General features: G+C 37.7%; 1 protein-coding gene across 1 annotated transcript; it reads left to right on the forward strand.

Annotated features, from left to right (window-relative positions):
• The first annotated feature begins 2,585 nt into the window (after positions 1-2,585).
• On the forward strand, positions 2,586-10,723 carry CYTL1 (cytokine like 1). Its single transcript, XM_072618080.1, has 4 exons — positions 2,586-2,729; positions 3,315-3,359; positions 8,489-8,617; positions 10,123-10,723. Exons 1-4 carry the CDS (start codon positions 2,586-2,588, stop codon positions 10,267-10,269), a joined length of 465 nt encoding a protein of 154 aa, XP_072474181.1. The 3' UTR covers positions 10,270-10,723.
• Positions 10,724-25,184: the final 14,461 nt, after the last annotated feature.

Consider the following 25,184-nt stretch of genomic DNA (forward strand, 5'->3'; position numbering starts at 1 on the left):
TCTCATATGTCAAATCTTATATTGAGCACAGGATTTGTTTTTGTTTTTGTTTTTTTAAACAGAGTCCTGAAAGTCTGAAAATTGATCAAACATCCATTTATTTTTCCCTATTCAAAATTATGCTTAGTTTTGGCGGGTATGATAGTTTCACCCAGAGGCCCAGTTCTTCTGCAATTTGATATGAGGTTTTCCAAGACCTGTGATCTTTTTAGTGTCACCAGTGCTAGGTCATGTGTGATTTTAATTGTGGTACTATCATATGTAAATTTTTTTCTTGTTGCTCAAAACATTTTTTCTTTGATCTGGGGGTTTCGGAATTTAACTATAATATTCCTGTGAGTTTTCCTTGTAAGATGTTTTTCAGTTGGTGATTGGTGCATTTTTTCTATGTCTAATTTCCCCATGAAGCTAATGCTTCAGGACAATTTTCTTCAATTATGTCTTGAATTATTGTATCAAGATTCTTGTTTTGATTGGAACTTTCATGTAATCCGATTATTTTTATGCTTTCTCTTCTTGATCTTTTCTCTAGATCCATTGTTTTTCTTATGAGATGTTACACATTCTCTTCTATTTTTCCATTCTTTGTATATATAATATATGTAAATATATATGTGCATATATATATACATATATATTAAATTTCTTCATCTCTTATAACTGGCTTTCCCTTGTCCAATTCTGATTTTTCAAGGAGTCATTTTTTTCCTTAAGATTCTGGATCCCCTTTTCTAATTGTTTGATTTTTTGTCATAATCTTCTTGTTTTTCTTATATTCTTATTTTTCTTCTCAGTTTTCCCCCAATCTGTTTCATCTGATTTTTAAAGTGTTTTTAAAATTGTTCAATGAATTCTTTTTGGGCAGGTGACCATTTGACATTACTCTTTGGAGTATAAGAGGGTTTTTTTACTTCAATATCCTCCTCTAAAGATGAAACCCAGTCTGTTCTATTCCCATAGTAACTCTCTATGGTTGGATTCTTTCTCCTTTGCCTGTTGTTTTTGTGGTGGTGGTGGTGGTGGTGGTGGTGGTGGTGGTGGTGGTGGTGGTGGTGGTGGTGGTGGTTAGTAATTTAGCTTTTAGGGAGAGCCAATTTAAAACTTGTGGAAGTGAATGTTTAAAACTAAAAACAAATAAATTAACAAATTTGGAGAGAAGAGAATAATTTAGTTTTCATAATCACTTCTAGTCCTGGGGTATGGGAGATATAAGAAAATTAAAAGAACATGGAACATATCATCTGTCAGTCTTATAGATAGGAGAACTGTTTATGAATAAACAAAAGATGAAGAGCACTGTGAGTTGTGAAATGCATAATTTCTATTATATTAAATTAAAAAGGTTTTGTAAATATAAAACCAATGTAGCCAAGATTCATAGGCTAGAATATAGCAAGCTGTCTTCTCCCTAATCTTGAACACTATTCCTCTCCCAATCCATCCTAAAATTGAATTTATTTTTTTGGCTGCCATATCACATTGTTGAGTTATATTGAGTTTGTAACCTACTAAGACTTCTAGATTTCTTCACACAATCCCTTCCCATAGATATGATGTTGATTTTTCTGAGCCCAAGTAAAAAATGTTACATTTATCCCTATCAAATGTCTTCTTGTTGAATGTAACCCAACATTGTAATTTGTAGAGGTCTTTCTAGATGTTAGTTGTGTAATCTATTCTGTAAGCTATTCCTTCTAGTTTTGTATTATTTTTCAGTTTGCTAAATGTGCCATTTTTGGCTTTATCCAAGTCATTGACAAAATTTTTTTTAGCAGCACAGGATCAAACACCAATCCCTGAGGCCTTCCAATAGATAGTCCCTTCTAAATTGACCTTCTTTGGGCTGGCCACCCATCTTATTGGGAATTCACTTAATTTTGGTCTTCACCAGTCCACATCTTTCTATATTCTCATCCAGTGTAGAAATCTCTTTGAAAGACTCTATACATGTGAGACACTCTTTATATGAGACTTTGTCAAATTTCTTTACTAAAAATCAAGATAACTTTATCTACATTATTTTTGTGCTTGGCAATTCAAAAATAATCTCTAAGTTCCCTTAAAGCTCTAATATCCTATATCCTAAGGTTCCTTGTAGTTTTAAGATTCTTTCCAGCTTTGAGACTCTGACATCTGTTACCAGAGTTCATCCACCATTATGGGAAACTCCCAGATGAACAAACTCCATCTTCAGCCTCCCCATACCTTGAGCAACAAAAAACTCAGGTCTTTTCTCCAGTGCTTTGCTGACATAACCCTTTTGCTTTTCCTACCCTCTGGTCCTCACTGCTCTGACTAACTAGAGGTCTGTTCAGGAGCTGAAAGGATAAAGTGTTCCATTGATGTTTGTTTTGTTATCCCCCTACCCCTCCTCTTTCTTACCCTCTGGCTGGACAGTGTGCCCAGCCCTGGCTCTGGGGACCACAGGAAATTGAAAACTGGAGCTGGTTGTTCCTTGGACCACCCCCAAATAGGTTTCCTGCATTGATTCTGAATGCTGTTTAAATAAGAGGGTGTGGCTGCCTTCCTTAAGCCCCTGAGCCCAAGGTGCTGAGCTTTGGATCTTACCAGACAAGAACAGAGCCATGAAGCTACTGTTGGGCTTGGTGGTGCTTCCCTCCATTTGCCTGTTGGTTAATGCAGCTCCTCCAACTTGCTACTCAAGGATGATGAATCTAAGCAAAGAAATCATGGATTCCTTTAATACACTACAGAATGAAGAGCCCCTGGTAAGTTTATTGCTCTTTTTTTTTTCTTTTTGGATGTTTTAAGAGTTACCATCCCTTCCTCAGAAAAAAGTAGCCAATTGGACTCAATCTGTAAGGTATCTTTCAATTCTAATATTCTCTGTTCTAAGGTTCTTTTCATCTCTAACATTCTGTGCTCTAAGATGCCTTCTAGCTCTAATAATAAACATGGATTATTATATAAATGTCTTTTCCATCTCTAACATTCTGTTTTCTAAGATTCCTTTCAGTTCTAACAATCCATGTTCTATATTCCTTTTCAGCTCTAACATTCTGTATTCCAAGATCTAGCTCTAACATTTTAGGTTCCAAGATCCTTTCTACTACTAACATTCTGTGTTCCAAGATCCCTTCTTGATCTAAAAATATTTATTCCCTGTTCTAAGTTCTTTTTCAGTCTTAAAATTCTATGTTCTAAGATCTGCTCCCACTCTAAAAGCCTATCTTTTGTGTTACAAGGCTCCTTCTAGCTCTTAATCCTATGAGCCTATGAAAGGTTGTCTTATGAAATCTGTTGTGTCTCTCAAGAATATTGAATAATAAATAGCCTGTTTACTTTACTTCTAGGAGCCCTGTGTGGAGGGACTGCCAAAACTTTACTTGGATATTCATGTAAGTTAATTTCTTTCTCAGATCCAAACAGTAGTTGGGGGCCTGTGCATGTATCAGGGTCAGAGGAGGGAGGAAGAGGATTATTATTGTATGGAGAGTTTGGCTGGAGACCAGAGCTCATAGATCATACAAGGATGGAGCTGAAAGGAACTTGGAAGTCTCACTTTAGCAAACAATCAGTGTGAAATGAAGATCAGTGTGGGAAAGTTATGTAAAAGGGGAACTGAGGAAATGGAAAGCAGGCTACTTAAAGAACAAACATGGTATTGTTGAAATAGTACTGAACCTAGAATCAGGATACCTGAGTTCAATCCTATCTTTGGGTCTTTATTCACTATGTAATTTGGATAAAATTCCTTAACATGAACCTCAGTTTCCTCATCTATAAAATGGGCATAATGTCTTATTACTTATCTCATATGGCTTGCCCGACATGCACTGGTGCCCAGTAAGGAGTCTGGGCCTTGAGTCATATGATCTCCATGCTATTTTCATGCTTCATGTGATCATATAATCAATCCTAGAGCTGAAAGAGGGCTTATATAAATTGACTCCATTTCACACAAGGGTAATAAGATAATAAATGGATTGAAAACCTAGGTTCCCTGATTAAACCCAGTGTTTTTCCATAACACCATCTAAAGAAAAATTCATCTAAAAGCTAAATTATATCTAGAAAAAGAAGAATGACTGCTAGAATTTTCTGATGAGTGAAAACTATCTGTTTTTCCCCATTTAAAGCAAGAGATCTTCCACATCCCTGTGGTTATCTACAAAATAGAATTTTACTATACTCCAAAAGTAATGGGTTCCAAGCAATATGACTGATACAGCCAGGGCAGAAGTAATCACAGCAATGAAAATCTGTAGTTCTCTTTATTGTGAGAACATTATCTGAGGAAGACATGGAGCATAAGTTACTCAACAAACATTTGGGCTCAGCACCATAAAGGATACAAAGATTGACCAACGCCACTTCAGTGCTCAGAGAAATTACAACCTATAATCTGCTAGGAAATATAGCTTAGTAGATAAGACCCACCTTGAAATAATAATAGCACAAGGCAGAATAGGAAAGTTCAATATGAGAAGTATAGGCACACCCCATATAATATTTATTGCTACTAGTTAACGACTTCAGGTGAAATAATATTAGTTATAGGGGTCAGTCCATTCCATAGGAGCAATATTATAAATGAGAGAGCAGCCAAATGAAGTTACTAATGGAATTTTAAAATCTTCTGGCAATTAAAAAATAAATAATGCATTAACATTATTAACAATGTGGTCAGTTGGTCAATAAGCATTTACTATGTATCAGGCACTGTGCTAAATGCTGAAGATACAAAGAAAGGCAAAACACTCCCTGATCTCAAGGAGTTGACCATCTTAATTGGGAAGACAGCATGCAAACAACTGAATTGTGATGTATTAACAACACCATTGGAGAAGGGTCTTACGGAATCAAACATAAGGACTGACGGGGGGGAAGGAGGTACCCTTAGGTTTTGCTTTAACTCTACTTAGATATATACATATAGCCATTCACTTCTTGGACTCTAGTTAAATCTATAGGTATAGTCATTCCCTTCTGGTAAAAAACCTTTCCCTACTTGGGTTGCTGAATCAAATCATTCGAACACTGACAATAAAGTTTTTGAACATTTTACTTAATATTTGTCTGTGTTCTCAAATGGGCACATTTGTTCTCACAAATCAAAAGGTGATGTTCTGGGAGTGGGACCTACAAACAGAGGAGTGGTCCTTCTGCCATGTTATGTCAATGTTATTGTCTTTATGGTATAACACCCAAGCTGGTCTCCTTCAGCTATCATCTGATGGCTTAGCTCTGTAGATAAACAATCCAACCACTGATGGCTAGGCTTCACATAGTAAAAGGAAATACCACTGGGGAGTCTGGCAGTATGCTTGTGACCAGAGAGCTTTTCAGAGTTAAGTGATTCTCAGGACTGAGGGAGTGTCAAACTGGGATCTGGACCAAGGAGTTCAAGGAAATTAGTCAATCAACACACATTCACTTTTTTTAGACTGAGCACTGGAGATTAGTTTTCTGTTTCTACTTCACAGAATGAAAAACACCAATTTCTCTTACCCAAAGATCTTTTAGAACAAAGAAGTCTCTTAGCATGGATGAGTACAATTAGACCCTACCACAGTCAGCATAAACAATGAGCTATTAGAATTCAGAGGTGGGAGAAAAATTGTCAAACATCATGAAGGTGGGAAATATGACCCCTCAAGTGGACTTAAAGTGTACTGAGTCAATCTAGCACCAAGTATCCCACCCAATTATTCTACTTATTAGGGAAACATAATAATCAGTATAATAATATAGACACATTTCAAGGCAATCTCTCTACCTCAGTTTCCCATATTGTCTGGGATGGTCATCTACACTAACCAAATTCATAAGCAAGGATTGTTTAGAAATATACTACATACAAGGTATTGTACTAGATAGATAAAGGTAGGAAAAAAGAATAGACTTTACAGATTAAGGGAGGCGATAAGACAAGAAAACCAATTACCACAATACAAACTAGCAAGTGTTGATTAAACACGCTATGTTCAAGGCTCTGTCACACAAAAGCTGGTGGATTACAATACCAGGCAGAATGTCATGGAAGAGCTGGGACTTATTCTTGGGATTTGACTAAAGGAGAAAAACAGTATGACAGAGTGGTCAATGAATAGTGCTGGTCACAAAGTCAGGAAGACTTGGACTCTAAATCCTACTTTAGATACTCATAAACTCTGTGATGACAGCCAAGTCATTGAGCCTCTTTCAATCTGATTCCTCATCTGCCAAATAGGGATCATTCATCATAACAACACTTTTATGACACTTTGCAAAACACTATACATGCTATGTCATTTGATCTTCACAACAGCTCTGTGTAGTAGCTGCTTTCATCATCCCCATTTAACACATAAGAAAATGAAGCAGAGAGAGGTGGGAATTTGACCAAGGTCCAACAGTTAATACCTGAGGTAGAGATCAAGCCCAAGTCTTCCTGACTCTAATTCTCCCACACTGTGCTATTTAGCAGCCTCTAAGAGTGACAACTGACATTTATATTGCATTTTTAAGTGACTTAATATTACAGCCAGAAAAACTCAGAGGTCACCACCAACCCCTTCACTTTACTGGCCTGAGGCCATACAGCTAGATCATAGTGGCAAAGCCAAGAATAGGACTTGGGGGGCAGGGGCACAGGGTCTGATTCCTAACCTAGTTGAAGATTTCTTCCACTACACCACCTTCCAAAGCATACCTTTTCATCTGTTTCCTGTCACTGGAAACATGCCAGGAATTTGGAACAGAGATTTGTAATTAAGCAGCATGGGAGAATGATAGAAAGCCAGCCATGGAATCATGACAGTTGGGTTCATGTTCTGCCTCTGACACACCCTGACTCAGTGACTCTGGGCAGGTCAGCCTCTCAGGGCTCCAGACAACTCCCTGAGTCCATAAACTGCAGAGGAGGTGCCAACTGGCATTGGGAAGGTATGTTCCCTGACAGGCAGTCTGGTCTCTACTGCTGTCCTATAAAACACTCTAAGATTTACAAAGTTCCTTATATACATTGTCATTTGATTCTCACAATCACCTCAGGAGCAAAGAATTCCAGTTATTATCACCTTCACCTTGTAGACAAGAAAGCTGAGGGCAGGCAAGTTAAATGATTCATTTGGGATCTCATGGCCAAGAGGTGTGTGAGGTGAAATTCAAACCCAGCTCTTTTTGGCTACAGGTCCAGCACTCTCTACTAAGCAGTAATGCTGCTACTACCCCCCACATGGGCATCATGAGGATAGTCTAGTAAGATAGTGACAGTGATACTCTTTGCACCTGAAAGCTAAATAAGTATCAGAAGAGGAAAAAAGTCAAATAATTTCTGTTTAGATACAACAGGAAGATCTTATGAAAGAGATGTCCCTTGAAGTAGGCTTTGAAGGATAAGTAGAATTGTGCAGCTAGAAATGTTGGGGAAGAGATATAGAACTGGTAGCTGATAAATGACATTAATTGTCACTAAATTAATGACAATTTAAAAGAAAACAAAGGACAACTAGGTCAGGTCCCAAGATAAAATAGAAAAAAAGTTATTAACTAATCCAGTTCCAGGTAGTTTTCATTATTGGGGAACAAGAAATTCTAGGCTTATAGTCAAACTTGTATTGTAATTGTAAAACTGACACTAATATGACCATTGTTAAAGTCTATGAGCTTCAGTTTCCTCATCTATAAAATAGGGATAGCAATGCCTGTAATATCTACTTTATAAGATTACTTTTATCAAATGAAATAATGTATGTGAAACCCTTTGTGAATACTACAGCCTCAGATAAATGTCTATTATTATTTTCACTCACCATCTTCCTTCACATACACACACACACACACACACACACACACACACACACACACACACACACACACATGTCTACCTAACCCATTAGAGGAGTTACTATTACCACTGTTTTTACTAAATGCAAGAATGGGATGCTTTTTCAAGGTCATACAGTCAGTTTGCGTTAGAGCACTGACTCAAATTCAGGTCTATTACTTCCTCCTTCATTCCTCTTTGTTGTTCTTCAGTCGCTTCAGTTCTTTCTGACTTTCCATGACTCTATTTGAGGTTTTCGTGGCAAATGCACAGGCGTGGTTTGCCATTTCCTTCTTGAGCTCGTTTGACAGATGAGGAAACTGAGACAAACAGGGTTGTCTCACAAAGCTAGGAAGAAAGTGCCTGAGGCCAGATTTGAACTGAGGAAGATGAGTCTTCCTGACTCCAGGCCCAGTGCTCTATCCACTGTGCCTCCTAGCTGCCCCCTCAGTTGTCTTTACAAGAGTCTATCGATCACACCTATGTTTCCTAGGTAAATATAAAGTCAAAAGCAAGTACAATGCCAGAGAAGAATAAAAGAACTGCTTTATAGCTCCTGGAATATAATAGGTGCTTAATAAATTATTTTTGACTGACTATATCCTTCACCAATACAAAGAAAAGTCACTTCTTCCAGTCAAAGAACTGATACTCTACCGAAGGAATTCATATTCTGTCTTTCTGTCTCACCCACTGTACACTATCCTACACTTTCAGAATTACTGTGTGCTGGCCAAACTGCGGGACTTTGTAGCATCGCCCAAGTGTCGGAAAATCCCACAAGTAGGTGCCTTGAAAGACAAAGTCCGGAAGCTGTACACCATCATGAACTCTTTCTGTAGAAGGGTACGTTAACATCTTTAAAGACTTCTTGATTTTGTCCCCATTTATCAGATCATTACTGAGCTCCCATTATGTGTGAGACCCTGGGCTAGAAACCTATGATGGAATATAACAGAGTACAAAGTGTAGTCTCTTTTTGAATGGAGATTATGATCTATTGAGGAAGACGATGCACATATACATTAAAAGACAACCACCAGTACAAAGAAGATTATAGCAATAAGTGCTCAAGAGGAGGCAGAGATAATTAGGCAGGGGCAAGCCTTGAACTGGGTCTCCTAAGGATCCAGGTAGGATACAGAAGATAGGCAACAAGCTAAAAGAAGGGGATTCACGAAGGAGAGCAGTGACAGATAAGAGTAGAGACAAAATGTGGAAGGCCTTAAATTCTGGACTAATAAATTTAACTCTATCCTATAGACAGTAAGAAGCTATTGAAAAGTTTGGAAGAAGGATATGGTAGGGTAAAAATTGTGGGTTAGAAAGATTCAGCTGGCAGACTAAATAGGGTGGACAGGAAAAGGAGAGAATGAAAGCAGGGAGTCCAGCTAAAATCGCATTGTTGTAGTCTGATCACAGATTATACGGTTGGGAGCAATGGGAATGGGAAGGAAGAGAGAAGAAAAAATACATATCATGAAGGACAGACTGACAGGATTTTATAATTGATTGAATGCATCAGGGTAAAGACCTTTATTATTATACATACTTCAGTCTGTTGTTAGTTTCTCTGTTGTCTAATCTATTTTTGTTGATTAGAATGTAGTAATATTCCCTAAATGCTATAAAGATGTTTAAATGGATAAGGGAAAGCAGGAGAAAGAAGGATTAAAAATGATTCTGAGGTCTCAAACGTTTATTATATAATGGGATCTGTGATGTGATTATCCCTGCTGCACTTGCCTAATCACACAACGCAGGGCAATTAATCTGGTGGGACAGGAAGGCAGCAATTTTTGCCAATGAGGCTGATGAAGGCACCAGCCTCTCTCTGTCTTTGGGGCTGCTAGTATTCAGCAAATACTAAGTAAAGCTAACCCAGGCTTTGGGGCTGGTGTTCCTAAACTGGCTCATGCTGCACAGCTGAGTTTGTTAAATGAAGGAAGAACAAAGGATGTAAGTGAAAACATTGTAGAACGTAAAGGCTCTGGTCACCTGGGTAGCTTTCCCTAGTATCCATGTCTGTGTCCTTAGGGGGGCAATTCTGATGTAATCAGGTCTACTGAAAACTACCAGAAGTGTCCAGACATAGCATCCACAAAAGGGCTGGACAATGATCAGTTACTGTCATCGATGTGAATGGCAGCTACCTCCTTGACAAGACTTTCCGGGCTCTCCTCTCTTCCATCTCCTTTAGCTTGTACTAAAGTCTACAGGACTGACAATTCACGTGTCCAAGAACATTTTGCCCTCCAGCAGTGGCACATAGTGGTCTTGGGCTTCCTGAAGTCTTAGCCACCTCTTTTCCCTCCTTTTGTAATGCTGGCTCTCATCTCTTATTTCTGCAGGACTTGGTGTTCTGGTCTGATGACTGTGAAGCCTTGGAAAACCCCATCCAAGCTCCCACAACTGCAAGATCCCAACTTAGGTCAGAGCCGAAGGAAGTTCCCAAGATGTTTCCAGCTACACCAGCTGCCAAAACTTCAACTGGTTAAAATCAAGTGCCCAATAGGGCTTGTGTATGTGGGGGGTGGGGGAGAGGTTATCTCTGACTTCACTGTATATTTTGCCATCTCCAGGAAATGAATAAATCCATTGCCTACCTGGAGAGCTGCATGTCAAAGCTGGGCTAGAAAGCTTATTATTCATTGGATATTTCTGCTGTTTCTACATAGCCAGAAGGCCCAGATCTGTTTATTTGAACAGTAAGAATGAAATAGCTGATTTGTTTCTTCCTCATGAATAGCTAGCTTCATAGCAAGAAAAAGGGGGTGCTTTCATTAGTAACCTAACTTGGTCAGAGCAAAAGTTCCTTCCGATCTTGTAACAGTTTCATTCATAGCTATCTAGGCTCTTTCCCCCAAGCTAGCCATAAGAGAAGCAACAGATTATACAGTAACTTTTTAAAAATATTATCTTTGCATTGTTCATTGAATTTCTTTTGGTAGATTGTGTTAGAAGTATTGTGTTTGAAGGAAGAACCTTTCCTTTCAAAATTGATGAAAACTTTAATTAAAGATCATTTTTCACAGAGAAGGAATTGTCATTTGTGAAGCATCCAACTGTCAGAAGTGTTCTCTTGTTTTTGATGATTCTTACAACTTGTTTCAAAGCAAATTGTATTTCTCCAAATTTCCATGTGAGCTTGGAAGTTACTGTTGTAGGTCATGTTTTCTGTCCATGATACTACAGGACAGCCAGTGGGGCTATGATGCCACTATGGAAGGCCACCATTTCTTTATGCTTTTCAGGGATTTTCCATTTTTTCATTGCTTTGTCATGTGCTATGTGATTCATGTGTCAGTGGTAATCTGATGAAACTACAGTTATACCTTCCACATCACAAAATACAGGGGTGCAGAACCCCCATGATTTGAAAAGTCTGCATAAAATTTTTGGCCCTCCCTTCATACCAGCTAAGAAATTTGAATTTTTTTTCTTTTTCTTTTATAGGATTTTACATTACCTTATTGTAAAATTTGGGTTAAATATTTGGTCATAGGCTCTGTGTCTTCTGTCAGCCTTTGTATGTCATCTGCTGCTTCTGCAAAATTCCAAACAGAAATCCCATTTATTTTCTTATGCTAACTCAAGATATATCAAAGTCATGATGGCAAAATTCATGATGTGGAAAGGATAACTGCATTTTTTTGGACAGTGTTCCACAGAAGAGATCAGCTAATTATTAAAATAAAGCAATAGGCTTTTATTAGAGGTGTATTTTAATCCACATAAGGAAAGATGCTTGGAATGGAGAAGAAGAGAAGGCAAAAACACGTCCAGATCAGTTATTGGAAAGACCAGGATACCAACAGGGAGTAGGGTATGTCTGTGACTTAGTTGGAGTGGAGATAGAGGGTTGTCCAAGAAATGATCTTCTATCCACAGCAAGAGGAAGAGGGGATTGATTGATGCAAAGAAAGACTCCCTCCAAACCAAGAGATTAGGTAACACCAAGCTCTCTCTACCCACCCAGGCCATTATGAACCCACCTGGGTTGTCCTAAACAACAGAGTACTTTCAAATATGGAAGAAGGATGGATATTTTATAGGAAGGAATGTTGTCTTACCCAAGTATGTCCAACTGGTTTCCCATCTCTGATGTTATTAATGGATAGGTGATAGCTAGGAAGCTGGTAGTTTCCAGAATGGAGGATTCTGGAGAAGAAATGCAATACCAGGCAAGAGGAGGACGTGTGTCTAGAGGTTATAAAGAAACTAAACACACACAAAGAAGCAAAAGAATATAGCACTGTAATTTTCAATAAACCCAAAGACCACAACTGCTGGAGTACAGACATATTATAACTATAGAGAAAACTGGAAAACAATCTGCTAGAAATTAGATTTAGACCAAGATCTAACACGTGCCCCACTAATCTCCAAATGCATATATGGCCTAGAGAACACATCTTAAACAAATTAGGAGAGCAAAGAAGAAAATATTTTTCACAACAATGGCTAGGGAATGAGTTTATGAACAGATAGGAGATAAAGTAGTTCTAAGAAGATAAAAAGAACAATTTTGATTATATAAGATTGAGAATCTTTTACATAAAATCAATGCAGGCAAAAATAGAAGGGAAATAGTAGGATAGGAAAAAAATCTTTGCAGCAAATTTCTCCAATAAAAGTCCAATATTCAAAATATGTTACTAATTCATGTGCATGAGAATTACAACCATTCCCCCAAGAGATAAATAGGCAATGGATATGAACAGTTCTCAAGGGAAGAGATCCATGCCATCTTGAGCCAGAAAAAAAAATGTTCCAAATCACAAATAATTAGAGAAATATAAATTAAAACAATTCCGAGTTTCTATATCACACCTAAAAGGTCAGTAAAGATGACAAATAAAGAACGTGACAGTTGCTAAAAGGGTTTTGAGAAGGCAGAAGTTGTGTGTAGTGGTTCAGCCATTTTCGAAAGTAATTGGGAACTTTGCCCAAAAAGTCACAAAACTGTTCATATCCTTTGACCTAGTGATATAAGTACTAGGCCAAAACCACAAAAATCAAAGAATGAGGAAAATGTTAATATATACAAAAATATTTATGGTAAGGTCTTTTTTATTTTAGAAAAGAACCATAAGCAAAGTGAGTGCTCATCTTTTGGAGAAGAGCTTGACAAATGATGGTATTCTAATGTAATGGAATACTATTGTGCCATAAGAAATGGGGAAAAGGATGAGATTGAAGAAATCTGAAAAGAATTGTATACCCTGATGTGGGGAAGTGAGCAGAACCAGAAGAATAATTTATACAATAAAACAACATCATAAAAATACTTTGGAAAGAATTAAGAGCTCTAATCAATGTGATTACCATTCATGACACCAGAAGACCAATAGAGAAGTATGCTCCCTTCTGCCAGAGGGGTGACGAATCCAAAGTGTAAAATAAAATATATATATGTTTGGAGACAGCAAATTATGGATTTATTTTTGCTGGATTATGATTTTTATAATGATTGTGTTTTTTCCCTTTTATTGATAGAAGAGGTTGGGGGGAATAAGGACCTAGTGATAGTGTCAAAAAAAAGAGAAACAACAGAGGATAATTGAAGCATCTTAAAAATGCAAATAAGGAAACTGAAAGAAGTTCAGAAGTCAATAGACAAGCAGGACTGTTTTGAGAGTAACATGTTGAACATTAGAGGTAGCCATGTCAATATAGATAAAGATATTGATATAAAAGCAAATTGAATGTAATGTTGATTCATGTTTTCTCTCTCTGTCTCTATCTTTGTCTCTCTCCGTCTCTCTGTCTCTGTCTCTCTCTTTTTCTCTGTCTCTCTCTGACTCTGTCTCAATCTGTCTCTATCTGTCTCTCTCTGACTTCTGTCTCTGTCTCTCTGTCTCTCTCCATTAAACTCAGAATATTTTCTAAATAAATAAGAATAAATCATGGGGAAAAGCAGCTTTTTTCTGAATAATAATAATTAAAATTTATATATTGCTTACTATGTGCCAGGCATTGTGCTAAGCTCTTTACAATTATTAGCTCTTCTGAGCTTCACAACAACCTCAGGAGATTGGAGCTATTACTATCAAACCCACTTTAGAGAAGAGGAAACTGAGACAAACAGAGGTTATGTAACTTGCCCAGGGTCACATAGCTAGTAAGTATCTGAGGCCACATTTGAACTCAGGCCTTGCTGCCTTAGGCCCAATGTTCTATCCACTGTGCAACCCCCAGCTGCATTTGTATAAAATCAACATCTTTTGTGTAGTGGTTGGGGAGACTGGACTGGAGTATACTCTATGCTGCTTGGGATGATGCATATGCATACATTTTAATGTAGTTTAGGTTTTTTCCATGGTGTCAATTCACATGATTTCCGATTAATAATAATAGTAACGAAGAGTTCAGAAGGCCTTTTCAAAGACTCCACATTGCAAGCCTTGGGACAGTGATCACTGTGCAAAGCAATCAGTGTTTTCTGTGCCCAAGACTCCAGGAACACAAACACAGACTACCAGATGAACACGCCCACCTCAGCACATTCTCCAGAACCACATTTCTCTATCATACAAAAGGCTCCCTTGGTTCTCCCTCTTCAAGCACTACTACTCTATAACATACTGCTCTGTAATGGTGAATAGACAGCTGGGCCTGGAATCAGGACGACCTGAGCTCAATTCCAGCCTCAGACACTGCCCAGCTGCTTCCCCCAGATGAGCCCTTCACCTCTATCTGCCTTGGTATCTGCATTTGTAAAATGGGGATAATAATAGAACCTACTTCCCAAGGTCGACATGAGGATAAAATGCATTCAGAAAAAGCTGTTTGCAAACCTTTGAGTGAATCTTCACTATTATCACTATTAATAGGTCCATCCAGCATCTCTTGCTTTACCTACTTTTATCTATTGTCTTTAGGAAGCCCTTTGAGAAAGAGTCTGATTCCTGCCTTAAGTCTATTATCCTTCTCCACAAATCAAATGCCCTATTTCCCTCTTTGGGGTAAGCACATGAAGCACTGAGCCCATGAATCAGCTAAGGATTCAGTTAACTATATACCTGATTTCAATCATATGCTTCCCTTCCTAATTTATTTCTTTTTAAATTATTTATTCATTTATGTAGTCCAATTTATTTTAAAGTAATATAGTGCTATAAGGAAAAGTCAAGAGGAAGTAGAACACTGGAAATGGGTTGGGGAGAAGGGAGCATACCATAATCACATGCCTACATAACTAACGTTCATAAGAGAGATTCTGCCTCCTTCAGAGAACTAGTGCTGTTCCCAAGCATGTGGATGAGGGATCTCAGGGATCATAGGGCCTACCTGCTCAGATTAAACGAGAGATTAGGTACCTCTGCTCACCTAGAATCAGGTGAGTGGGGCCAAGGTCTGATAAATTGAGAATACTGACAATGAAACCTCCATCTATGGAGGGAAAATAAATGTTTATTTTTATTTATTTAGTGCTGTTACTCAGTCTTTTCAGTTGTGTCCAGCTCTTTGTGACCCCATGGATCTCTGTTCATGGGATTTTCTTGGCAAAGATACTGGAGTGCTTTGCCATTTCTTTCTCCATTGGCAAACAGAGATTTAGTGACTCATCCAAAGTCACACAGCTAGGAAGTTTGTGAGGCTGAATCTGAACTCCAGTCTTCCTGACTGTAAGACCATTACTCTATCCACTACGCCATCAGGGGTAGCTCAGTCAGTCCCTCATCCTCCTAATGGACACAATTAACCTCTGTGACTACAATTCAGTTATGATCCTGATTCTAAATGGCACATCTGTCTTTTGCCATCAGTTCTAAAATGACCATCATGGAAAGAACACAGAAAACCTGATATGGGTAGTTGAATCAAAAGGAGGCAAGACAGACCCTGCCCAGAGAATCACTAGATAGGTCACTAGTGTGTATGTGTGCACTTAGTGTAGACAAAGAAATCCAGGAGCGATAATCTTTAAAAGACTCAGATTTTAGAGAATTAGTTGCCATCAACAGTCATCTCCCTTCATTTTCACTTCCTAATATGACATGGACTCCCCTACCTTGAATCTCTGCTCCGGTAATCAGTCTTCCCACTCTTGTCTCAGTCTTTTGAAGGTTATTTTGCTTTTTTTGTCTTCAGCACACTTTTGTCTGCAACACACTTAATCATCCAGCCCTACTAGCCTACTTGCCATCTTGACATATAACATTCCATTTCCCTTCTCTTTGACTTTGAACTAGGTCATCTCCCAGGCATAAAGAGATCTTTCTTGCCCCCTATATCATTTAGGACCCCCAGTTTTCTTCAGGACTGTGTCAGCAAAGGTGCTACCTTCCATAAGAGGCCATTCTCTGTCCTCCTGACCACCAGTGTCTTCCACTGGGGATAAGACTACATTTTAGATACCTCGTAGGTATCTTGTGCTTATCTGTCTCTGCACCTGGAGTCCCCTCTGTGAGAATGTGGGCAGGAGGTATTTTTCCTTTTTCTTTGTATCCTCAGGGCTTAACATGTTGCCTGGATCATAGCAAATGCTTATTAAACACTTAGTGACTGACTATCCTTGAATACTCAGAACCTAGGACAGCATCTTGTACATAGTAGGCACTTAATGATTATTTATGTTTATATGCCTAGTACCCAAGACAATGTCTCATTATATATGTAGTACCACTTGTTATATATGTAGCACTAGGCAGAAACTTTACAAATATATTCTCATTTAATCTTCACAAGAACCATAGGAAATAGGTGCTATGACTATCAGCCACCTTTACAACTGAAGAAATTGAGGCAAACAGGAGTTATATGGCTTGCTCAAGGTTACGTAGTTAGCAGGTGTCCAAGCCCAAATATTCCTGACTCCAGGTCTGGAACTCTATCCACTATACCACATAGTTGCCTCTCATAAGTTCTTAAGAACTATTTAGTTAAGTGAATTATTTGCTCTGATCAGCAAACTATAATGGAGGGCCAAATCCAGCCTGCTAACTAAACTGTCTATGAGCTGAGATGGTTTTTATATTTTTAAATAAGACAAAATTTTATTTAAAAGTGTAAAAGCCAGTCTTTGCCAGAGGACCATTAAAAACAAACAGCAAAAAGTAAAACAAAATAGCAGGTAACTCAATAGACAGGTACCCTGTTCTATGGATACCCTAGTCCTCCCCCATCCTGGCTTTCCTATTTACACTTGTTCCCCTTCCAATTTGAACACAGTGTCTTCAACCCACCACTAGAGACTGCCCTTTCCCCTAACAAGGCTTTTCCTAATCATGATTTTGGTAAAATTGAAGAGATCATATTTGTTCTACCTAACTCTCAGAATCAGATGAGATGATACAAATGAAGCATATTGCAACTATGAAAAAATATGAAAATATGAGCTATTGGTAGATGATGGTGATGATGGTAATGATGATGATAATTGGAAGAGGTTGAGCTGTAAATGCTGAAATTAATACAGATAAACTAATTGCTGTAATATTTTTTTGTGGTTGATGAGTCAACTGGGAAACCATACGATTAAAATCTTCATTTCAGACCAAGTTGATTTACTAAATTATTAGTAATGTGAAGCCACCACTTTCATTTGTAAAATATTCAGTCTAGTAGATACGATATACTAAGAGCTGACGAGACGAATTTCCTGGCTATATTGAAATTGATTAAATGTTTTAGGGGATAAAATATAGTGACATCAGCCTGGAAAAAGTCAAGTCAGCAGTCATAATTTAGTTTTATTTTTGTTTATTGCCCTTTGTGATAGTGGTGCTACAGGAATTATTTTGAAATAAGTTATTCTCATCCCACTTCTGTTGCTTTTGTGATCAAACTCCTGAAGTTTCACACCATTTGTATTTCTAAATATCCATCAGTTTATGATTTTGGTTGTAGGATAGTGACTATAACTCAAGAGATTTGGGGAGAGTTTTTTCTACTTTTTTGCTTGCTTCATTGGCATGGATGCCAACCCTCTAGCACTCACCCTAGCCTAAGAAAGCTAAAAGATAGTGTGGTTGTATCAATTTGGGAGACTTTTACAGATCATTAGAATGGTATCACTGTTCTAACTGTGAGCAATTGATTCCATAGCATCTAGGCAATTCTGGAGATGGAGAAAATTAATTTCTGATATAAATCAAACCATGATTTTGTAAATTTTTCAGCTCTTCACAGAGAAGATGCTGAATGCCCTGGACTCTTCTTAGAATGTCACATTATACTATCTAATCACCATATAGGTGAAAATATGAAGAAATACTATACAAATTTAAGTTCTTATTTTCATTAGGCAATCTTACATTAATGCAACACTTTAACCTCAAAAAATTTTACATCAATTATATTATTTCATCACGTGATATAGCTATGACTGAGATTATTACCTAGAGTGCATTGCCCTGTTCTGATCACCAGGGAAGACAGAAGGAAGTAGGGTGAGGAGAAAGTGTACTACTCCCATGTCAGTGGACTGAGACAGAGGCTCTCTGCCTCCTTTTCCACTACTCTGTCACCATCACTACAAAAGTGGATGGGAATAGCTCAGGACTGAGGACAATTTTGCATATTTATTGACTTCATGGGTTGTCATGGCCAAAAATTCATAGCCATGTGGATAGCCTATGAATGATTAGTCTCTGTATTTAGCAAATCTTCTTTTCAGAAAGTAGATCAGATCTCTTTTCAGCCTTTATGGTATGGAAATATGGAAACTACCAGAACTTATTGTCTACCAAACTAGGCTTTGAGAACCTAGAATCACCTCCACACCATAGTGAGATATCAGAGTAATATAGTTTACAAACTCGTAGCAATGTAAGAGTTAAATAGCAATGCAACATTTTGAATACAAGCATTAATTATAAAATCCAGGAGTTGGAAAGTATCTCAGAGGTTGTCTAGTCTGACTGTTCCTCAAGGCATGGACCTCTATACACCATTCTGAAGATGTTTATCCAAATCCTCTTGAACATCTCCATGATGGAGAAATTACTACTTGTCAGGGCAGTCTATCAGATACAGAAATAGCTGTAATTATTATGAAGTTATTCCTTAAGCTTAACTTAATCTACCTCCCTATAATTTTCATCCATCTTAGTTCTTCCCTTAGAACCACATATAGTAAGTTGAATCCTTTTCCCCCCGGACATCCCATTTAGATATTTCGAGACAGTTATCATGACCATTTTCATCCAAGTTTTTTCTTCTCTTAACTAAACTGTCTCAGTTCATTCACAAGATGGTACATGATTAATTACTAAATGAGATAGATAGATATTAGATATAGACATAAATATAGATGTAGATGTGGATATATAACATGTTGAAGATTCAGAAAAGGAAGTCATTATTCTTGGTTGAAATAGATAAGGGTGAAGGACAAAACTGAATTTGATTTTGAAGGCTGAATATGATTTAGCCAAATGGAGAGGAGCAAGAAGGCCTTCTTGGTGACTCAAGATCATGATCAAAGGTTCAGACTTAGAAAACTAAAAGGTGTGTTTACAGGACAAAATGTAGAGAGGTAGTGTAGTGGAAGTGGGAAAAGTATTGGGTTTAGAATTACAGAATGTAGTGTTGAATCCCAACTCTTTACCACCTTAGAGACTGTGGGCAAGCCATTCCTAAACTCTGAGCTTCCATGATGGGGAGGGGGGGAGATAATATAACAAACTATCGACCTCACAGAGGGATTTTTTGAGGAAAGAATTTACAGGCTTTATCTTCAGAACTATAGTGGCATGAATTATTATTGTGAGATCAGTAAGCACTATTCTTTCTACACCCATGTTCATTTGAAAGACTCTTTGAAATAGGAATGTATGTGTAGAACCTATATAAGATTATATGCTATCTCAGGGAGGGAGTGGGGAGGGAGGGGGCAAGGAGGGAAAAGGAGAGGGGAAAAAATGTAAGATATATGGAAGTGACTGTAAAACACTAAAAACAAATAAAATAATTTCATGAAAAATAAAAGACTCTCTGAGTTAGAGATGGAGGAGCAAAATTCCTTTTGGTCAGCAAAAAGAGAAGAAAGTCCCAAATGCCCTTCCTTCAGAACTAGTGATCATTTATTTAATCTATAACCTGGGGTAGACATGGCACTTAAACTCCCCAAAGAGCAGAGATATAGGGGGAAAACTAAATGTGAAATATAATTTAAAATGGCTAGCAGGTGCCCTGACACTATCCTATATTGAGGTCACAGAATTTGTCATCATTTGAAATCTTTTGTGTATATTGAATCAGGTCATTTCTATTTTTAGATCGACTGCAGACAACCATTGAGATCATCTAGGTCAGAAATTCCTAACCTGGGGTCCACAAAAATACTAAGTCATCTAAATAGATAGATTTTAGGGGATCAGAGATACCCTGTATGAGTCAAATACACACATACATATACATGTATACATGTATGTATACATGTATATGTATGTGTGTGCATATACATATGTTATTTTATATGTGTTACATGCATGTGCATGTATCCTTATTTTTGTTAACTTTTAGTTTCTTTTGAAATCTTCTGTATTTTATTTCATGCATTTAAAAACACTCCAAAAAGAGATCAAAAAGCTTAACTCAGACTATGAGAGGGGTAAATGGCATATACACAAAAATTTAATTGCTCCTGATCTCTAGACCACTTTTAAAGAAGAGGAGCCTTAGTCTCAAAGAACAGAAGCAGTCTGCCTAAGATCACACAAGTAATAAATGGCCAATTCATGATTCCAGTCTTGTCCTTCTGTCTCCAAGTCTGGAGTCCATCTGCTCCACTATTAATTAAGAGCAAATGTTCTTTAGATATAAGACCATATTCTTAAAAATCATGAGGTCACAGCTTCATAGACTGAGTTGGAAGGGATATGGGAAGCCAACTAGATCAACTTTCTCATTTTACAGATAGGGAAACTTGGGCTCAGGAAGATTAAGTGATTTACCCATTAGTAAAGTGGTAGAGCTAGATTCAAACCCAAGTTCTCTGATTCTAAACTCAGTCCTTTTCCCATTGTTTTATCTATCACATGTTCCCAAGAAGAGGTATGTCATCTTGTTTTTTACACAATTGTCTCTTATTGGAGAAGATCTGTGGAGTAGTGAAAAAAACAGTAGGTCTGGATAGGGATTCTTGATTCCAGAGTCTTTATCGTAGCTCTGACTCATGCTGTTTTATGACTCTGACAAAGTTGTTCAACCTCCAAAAGTTGTTTATCCTCTGTATAATGGAAATAATGACAAACAAGACCTTTCTTATGGGGTCATTGAGAGGAAAGTACTTTGGTATATTGAAATAGCTTAAACATGCACTAAGACTCTTGGGATATCCATGCTTGGCCCTTCATAATTTGCAAATCAAGAAGTATTTATCAAGCACCTACTATGTTTCAGACAGGCAATGTGCTAAACACTGAGAATACAAAGAAAGGTAAAACCCAGCTCCTTCTCTCCAGGAGCTCACAATCTAATAGGAAATACAACACGTAAGCAGTTATGTACCAATAAATCATAGGAAGAACAAATTGGAGCTCATCTCAGAGGGAAGGCACTAAGGTTAAGGCAGACCAAAGCAAAGCAGTTTGTTTGCATTATCTCACCTACAAATATTATTATTACCCTTACTGTGCAAATGTGAAATGTGACAGAAGGAAATTAAATGACTTGACCGTGGTCACACAGCTAAGAATCATCAAAAGTCAGATTGAAACCAGTCTTCCTGCAAGTCCATCACTCTACCCACTGTAACATATTCACTGAAAGTACCACTGAAGTGAATTACAATGATCATTTGATTTTCCCCCTAATGAATGGATGTTAATACACTTATGCAGTGTGTCACAGAATGTCAGCCTGCTCTGTAAGCATAGGTAAGGGTATAGGTAAAATGGGTAGAAAGGTGTTTACATGATCAATATAGGTAAGCACATTAAATTTTATATTGGTATATTAAGTGATATAAAACTTAATGTGCATACCTATACCCAAAGATCTGTGATTTAACCCCAGTTGGGGATTTGAGAAGCAGTTCCTAGACCTGCAAATGCTGGAGGGAGCTAAAGTTTAGTGTATAGTGAATTATCAATATTTTCTAGGTGGTCCACAAAAACTGAATAAAATTTGCCTCTTATGGGCATTCCCATGATTCTAGGCATTCATTCACTCCTGGGAACTCATCTTGACTCAAGGTGCAGATTAGGTGAAAGAGAAGCTAGAGGGGAGAAGTGAATTAGTTATTCTGTTCAGTGATGGAAAGCCTGGCATAACTTGTCACTAATGAGGTGAGTTCCAATGGGAACAAAGAATTCTAACATCCTTCAGAGCTAAAGTCTTCATGGAGAGAACAGACTTCCTCCTCAGTTCACAAGTGGATGATGATACTAATATTAATAGTTTGAGAGGTGTTTTTGTTCAGATCCAATCAATCGATATGAAAAATCCCTCCACAGACTCATGTGAAACTTGAAGAAGTCTTAAAGAGGTAAGAGAATAAGTGATTTCTCCATGTTCAGAGACAGAACAGGAATCTGTTTTCCTAATTCCAAAGTCAGTCCTCCAACCACCACCACCACCCTGTTGCCTTTTGTTAGCAGTTTAATACAGAAAAAGTTGCAAAACAGTTCAGCAAGGTCATTCTTTTGAATATGGTTTTTATATAAGAAAATAAAAACAAGGTGTCTTTTGTTTAAAATAAACTAGACAATGAAAATCTTGTTAGTGTAAAATTAGCCAAATATTGCGAGTTGCTTTCTGGAAGGCATAACAATATAATCAAGACATATATTCAGAAAAGAAAATTAATTTGAATGTGCTGTTTTTATGTTGGGAAATTGAACCAAAGCCCAAAAGCATTGTGGGAAGCAGGAAGTACACCATGGAGAGCTACTGAAGGGGAATATGGGTCACTGGGGGGTTGAATGCCCTTGATTCCTGTTTGCTCCTTAAAATAAGCCTGGGAAGTATAATTAATTTCCTCTAAAAATCTCATTTTTTCATTGGTTCACCACAACAATCCCCTCTTGTGTCATACATGCAATGCATTGATAATGCTTTTTCCCATTTTATCTGTGTCTCATTCCCCCTGAAATCTCTGATAAGCCCTCACCACACCTGCTCCAGGCCTATCCTAAATTTGCAGCCTGGGAATTTGGGATGTTGAGGCCAGACATGATATCACTATTTATGGTTTTGCTGCAATTCTACTTTTCATTAAAATAGATTTATATCCTCATCTTATCATGAGGCTCAGATTGGGTTTCCTCCAAGGATATCAGTACTGAGGAAAAGCAAAGAAATGGCTGAAGACTCAGTTTGAAGAGACAGCCTTTTTTGATCTTATAGCAGTTTCTGCTTACTAATTATGGTAAATCTAGAGAGGGTCATTTTTTCTGCCTGAATATTTTCACATTTCAACAATTATGTGTTAGCAAAGATGTGCGGGGGTGGGGATCTAATTGGCATTACTACTCTATGAATTTGGAATAAAATATGTTTTTTTTCTATAAAAGCTTTCCTAGTGTTTCTTAAGGTCTACAAATAAAGTCATATCAGACATCACTCTTTCCTATAGGACTTAATGTTCTGGAAAGGTCACAGGATTTGGCATTACAGGACCTAGATTTCAGTTCCAGCTCTGACCCTTGCAATCTGTGTGATCTTGGTCAAGTTACCCAATCCCTACTGAGTTTCAGTTTCCTTATCTATAAAAGGAACTTGCTAGACCCAATTTAAATCAATTCAGTGAGTAGCAATTAAGTGCTAGTTGTATGTCAGGCACTAGTCTAGGTACACATGAATGAAGAGTCCTTGTCCTCAAGCAGCTTATTTTCTGCTGAGGAGAAACACAGTGCATACATACATAGAAAAAGACGGTATAAAACAATTTCAGAAGTAGAAAATGAGAATCAATAACCACAGGGGTTGAGGGGTTTCACAGTGTAGGAGAGGATCTTGAGCTGAACCTTGAAGAAAGGTAGAGATTCCAGAAGGAAAAGGTGAGGAGGTGAGCAATCTAAGCACGAGCATGGCCTGTGCAAAGGCATGTAGGTGAGAGATGGAATGACGTACAAGAATAAGTAGAACAGTTTCACTATAATTTGAAGCAGGTAAGTGAAAGTGATATATAATTTCTGGAAAGATGGATTAAAGTAATACTGTGAAGATGATTTCTAAGGTTCTCAAGTTCTAAACCAATGGTCATACGAACTTGAGCAAATCTTTGAACTTTCTTGGACCATTCAATTCAATTCAGTTGCTACCAAAAAAGTCAGCAACTTAATTTTTTTTCATATCTGTCAGCAACTGAGTGGGCGAAGTGATTATGTGATATCAAATCATAGAGCCGGAAACAACCATAAAGATCACCTAATCTAATCCCCCGTTTTTTTACAAAAGAGGAAACCATGTCTCAGAGAGATGTGTCTTATTTAAGTTCATATAGTGAGTGAATGGAAAAGTTCATATAAGGAAGAAGCTAGTTCTCTTGTTTGCCAGTGCAGTGCTCTTTTCACTAGGCTCTCTGCCTCCTTACCATTGTCAGGTATGATGATAAAGATACCCCACATGGTCCACCATCTTGACAGGAGTACTCAAGTAGCATCTACTTCTAGAGCAAGGATTCATTGTTTGAAAACAATGGCCCTATAAGAGATCCTCTAATAGGTTTCAAAGGATTCATGAACTTGGATGAGAAGAAATTGCAACTTCATTTTCACTAATCTTTTGTTTCATTTTTACCTATGTATTTTATTTTACATTAAAATAAAAACATTTTTTAAAAAATAAAGGCATTTTAAAATACTATTCTGTAAAGGAATCCATAGGCTGCCAATGTGTCCTTGAGATAAAAAATAAAAATGTTGAGAACCCCTGCCCTGTGGCCATCTTGTTGCACTGGGACTGCTGATAATTGGAAGCATGTGGCATTGACCTATTTAGGGGTCATTTAGGTATTTAGGAAAGTCACACAATAGAAAAATTTGGGAGTATTGGTATTTTATTTCATGCACTTGAAATCATTATTCTGAAAAGACATCCATAGGTTTTGCCAGATTTCCAAGGAGGTCTGACACAAATGAAGTCAAGAACTCCTGCCTTAATTCCTTTCTAGAAGAGCCACCCAATGCACAAATGGTCTTCTTGCTGTTTTATTATGTTGGGGGTATCAGGCTAGCACTCACTGAGCATTCAAAAGCTCAACTTGGAAATGCTAAAAAGATAATAATGTAGAAAAGTCTGTCTTGGGCTGAAAGTGATCCTAACTACATCTCCACCCTGATAAAGGAAATGAAGCTCATAACCTCCAAGATTCCCATATAATAATAATGAGGGAAATGATTATTAATAACCAATGACTTGGGGAGATTCAGATTTCTCTCTTTTTCTTTCATCCTCACTTCAAGTCCACAGTCTCTGAAGGCTGAATTAACTTTCTCCCCACCTGGGTAGGGAAGCC

The sequence above is a fragment of the Notamacropus eugenii genome, chromosome 6, assembly GCF_028372415.1.
Source record: "Notamacropus eugenii isolate mMacEug1 chromosome 6, mMacEug1.pri_v2, whole genome shotgun sequence".
NCBI lineage: Eukaryota > Metazoa > Chordata > Mammalia > Diprotodontia > Macropodidae > Notamacropus > Notamacropus eugenii.

What these genes read in the sequence shown, in the direction of transcription:
- CYTL1 (XM_072618080.1), top strand. Translation starts at nt 2,586, where the DNA reads ATGAAGCTACTGTTGGGCTTGGTGGTGCTTCCCTCCATTTGCCTGTTG. An exon ending in AACTTTACTTGGATATTCAT is followed by an intron (nt 3,360 to 8,488) that starts GTAAGTTAATTT and finishes CTACACTTTCAG; the next exon opens with AATTACTGTGTGCTGGCCAA. An exon ending in TGAACTCTTTCTGTAGAAGG is followed by an intron (nt 8,618 to 10,122) that starts GTACGTTAACAT and finishes TTATTTCTGCAG; the next exon opens with GACTTGGTGTTCTGGTCTGA.